General features: G+C 47.9%; 1 protein-coding gene across 1 annotated transcript in view; it reads left to right on the top strand.

Moving 5' to 3' along the window:
* The first annotated feature begins 351 nt into the window (after window positions 1-351).
* The window catches only part of RASA3 (RAS p21 protein activator 3), a 126,311-nt gene continuing 124,548 nt past the window's right edge, over window positions 352-2,114 (top strand). The window contains exon 1 of the mRNA XM_006851554.1: window positions 352-407. Within this exon, the coding sequence (XP_006851617.1) occupies window positions 352-407 (56 nt within the window). The remainder of the gene's footprint in view (window positions 408-2,114) is intronic.

Here is a 2,114-nt window from a genome sequence, read left to right as displayed (position 1 = left end):
CAGGATTATATGTTTCTACAGCTGCTAATTTGCTGATGCAGTGTGGGCCACCTGGGCCTGGGTCTTCTGGGCTTTGGTTCAGCGGAGTCCCTTTGCAGGGCATTGATGTGCTTCTTAGAGTAGCGCTTTGAGCAGGGCAGGTCCCTGGTAAAGGGCAGTTCGTGGTACGAAGTGCAGTCCGTCTATAATCCCGCAAACAGCCAGCAGCACGTTCAGCTGCTAACAAAACGGCTAGTCTGGTGAGGTACTTCTGCAGACTCAGTCCACTACCACACATACACACCGGGTCGCCATGAGTCTGAGTTGATTCAGTGACAATTGGCTTTGTAAGGTGAGAGAAGAAGAATCAACATGAGTGGGCTCAGGCTGTGGCCTGAGGTGTGCGTAGCAGCTGGCATTGCCGTGAGGTAAAGAGAGTTGTCCTTATCCTTCTGTAATGTTTTACGTCACATTGAGGCTGAGCCTGGTCCGGCTCTTCAAAGGGAGACCAGTTCCTGGTGCTCTAGACCAATGATCTGGAACCCCCTCAGAACTGGAAATGTTCCGTCGCTGTAAGGGAGCCCCAAGCCAAGGAGCAGCGGGTGTTTTGTGACCTTCCTCACCTTTGCAGCGTTTCATTCGGTTTTGAGAACTTTTTTCATGTACTGCGTGAAGCTTTAGTGAGCAGATGTCAGTTTTATGTGCGACACGTCATACGCCGCATTTCGTCTCATCTCAGGGATTGCAGTCCTGTGCCAAATCACTGATCCCTCTTCCTCCCTGGGTGCCAGCTTCCATCCCTCCTTCCTTCTTAACTCTTCTGAACTTTGTCCTTGGGGCAATGCCACCCTTCTGATCTCCAGTGGAATGGCTGGTTGTTCTAAGGGGAGTGAACCTCAGCAGTGTTCCACTGGGGTGAGTTCAGTTCCAGACCTAAAGGGTGACTGAGGGCTATAGTTTCGGGGTTCCACCTGTCTCTACCAGACCAGTAAACTTGGTCTCTCTCTCTCTCTTTTTTTTTTTTAAATGATTTTGAGTCTTAGTCCATATTTTCTCCCACTCTATCCTGGACCTTCTAATGTGATCACTTTCAAAGCCGTTGGCACTGAGAGCTGGGTGCCATCCACTTCTGCTCTTGCGTTGTGGAGACTGATATTCACGTGGTCCATTAGTCCCTTGGGTGAATTCTTTCCCTGTGAATTTCATTGTCATCACTTTCCTTTCCTTTCCAACAGGACGAGACCAGTAGTTGTACCTTAGATGGCCACTTACAAGATTTTAAAAAGATCTCTGTGGCTACTCATCAAAGTAGCCTGTAGAACATTGTCTTTGTGGACTGTGTTATGCCAGTGGACCATGGTGTTGTCTGACACTGTGTCCGGAGGCTTCAGTACCAGTGTCTCCTGCCCTCAAAATGTTTGGTTATAGCCAAGAAGTTTTTATGACTCAAGTTTTTATGTTTGTTTGTTTGTTTGTTTTTTAATGTTTTATTGTGAATTATGTGATAGTTTACATGGGAGAACATTAGTTTTATATTCATCCTATCGTATATCGTTTCATTGCTATGGTTACATTCCCCTCCATGCATCATCAACCAACCAAAGGGTATACCCTGCAAGCCTGACCCCTGGTCGTCAGCACACAGCCCTTCTCCCTCTCTGGGTCTAGAGTCCCCAGCTGCTCCATCTCTCCACGTCATCATCTCTGCCTCCTTCTCTGACATCACAGCTTCTCTGGGTAGGGTCCCGCTCTCCGCTCTTCTTCCTTGATGGTCCCAGGGACCTCTGCTCCTAGACTGCAAAGTTAATCACTCCCCTCCTTGCTACAAAACGTCTACCTTTACATTTCCAACCCTCACAATCACAACTGAGTTTTTAATGTACATTAATTTTCATCAATTTAAATACCATATTGGAAAGCAGCTTCCGACTCAGGTGGGAAATAAAAGGGTGTGCCGAAACCCAAACCCCGTACCATGGAGTCTGTTCTGACTCCTACCAACCCTTGAAGGCAGACTTGACCTGCTCCCCAGGGTTTCTGAGACTGTAAGTCTTTACAGCAGACTCTCATCTTTCTCCTGAGGAGAGGCTGGTGGGTATGAACTGCCAACCTTTTCTCCTGAGGAGAGGCTGGTG

The sequence above is a fragment of the Chrysochloris asiatica genome, unplaced genomic scaffold (genome assembly GCF_000296735.1).
Source record: "Chrysochloris asiatica unplaced genomic scaffold, ChrAsi1.0 scaffold00029, whole genome shotgun sequence".
Lineage (NCBI taxonomy): Eukaryota > Metazoa > Chordata > Mammalia > Afrosoricida > Chrysochloridae > Chrysochloris > Chrysochloris asiatica.
The sequence above is the reverse complement of the archived record's forward strand: the minus strand, read 5'-3'. Positions and strand labels throughout refer to the sequence as shown.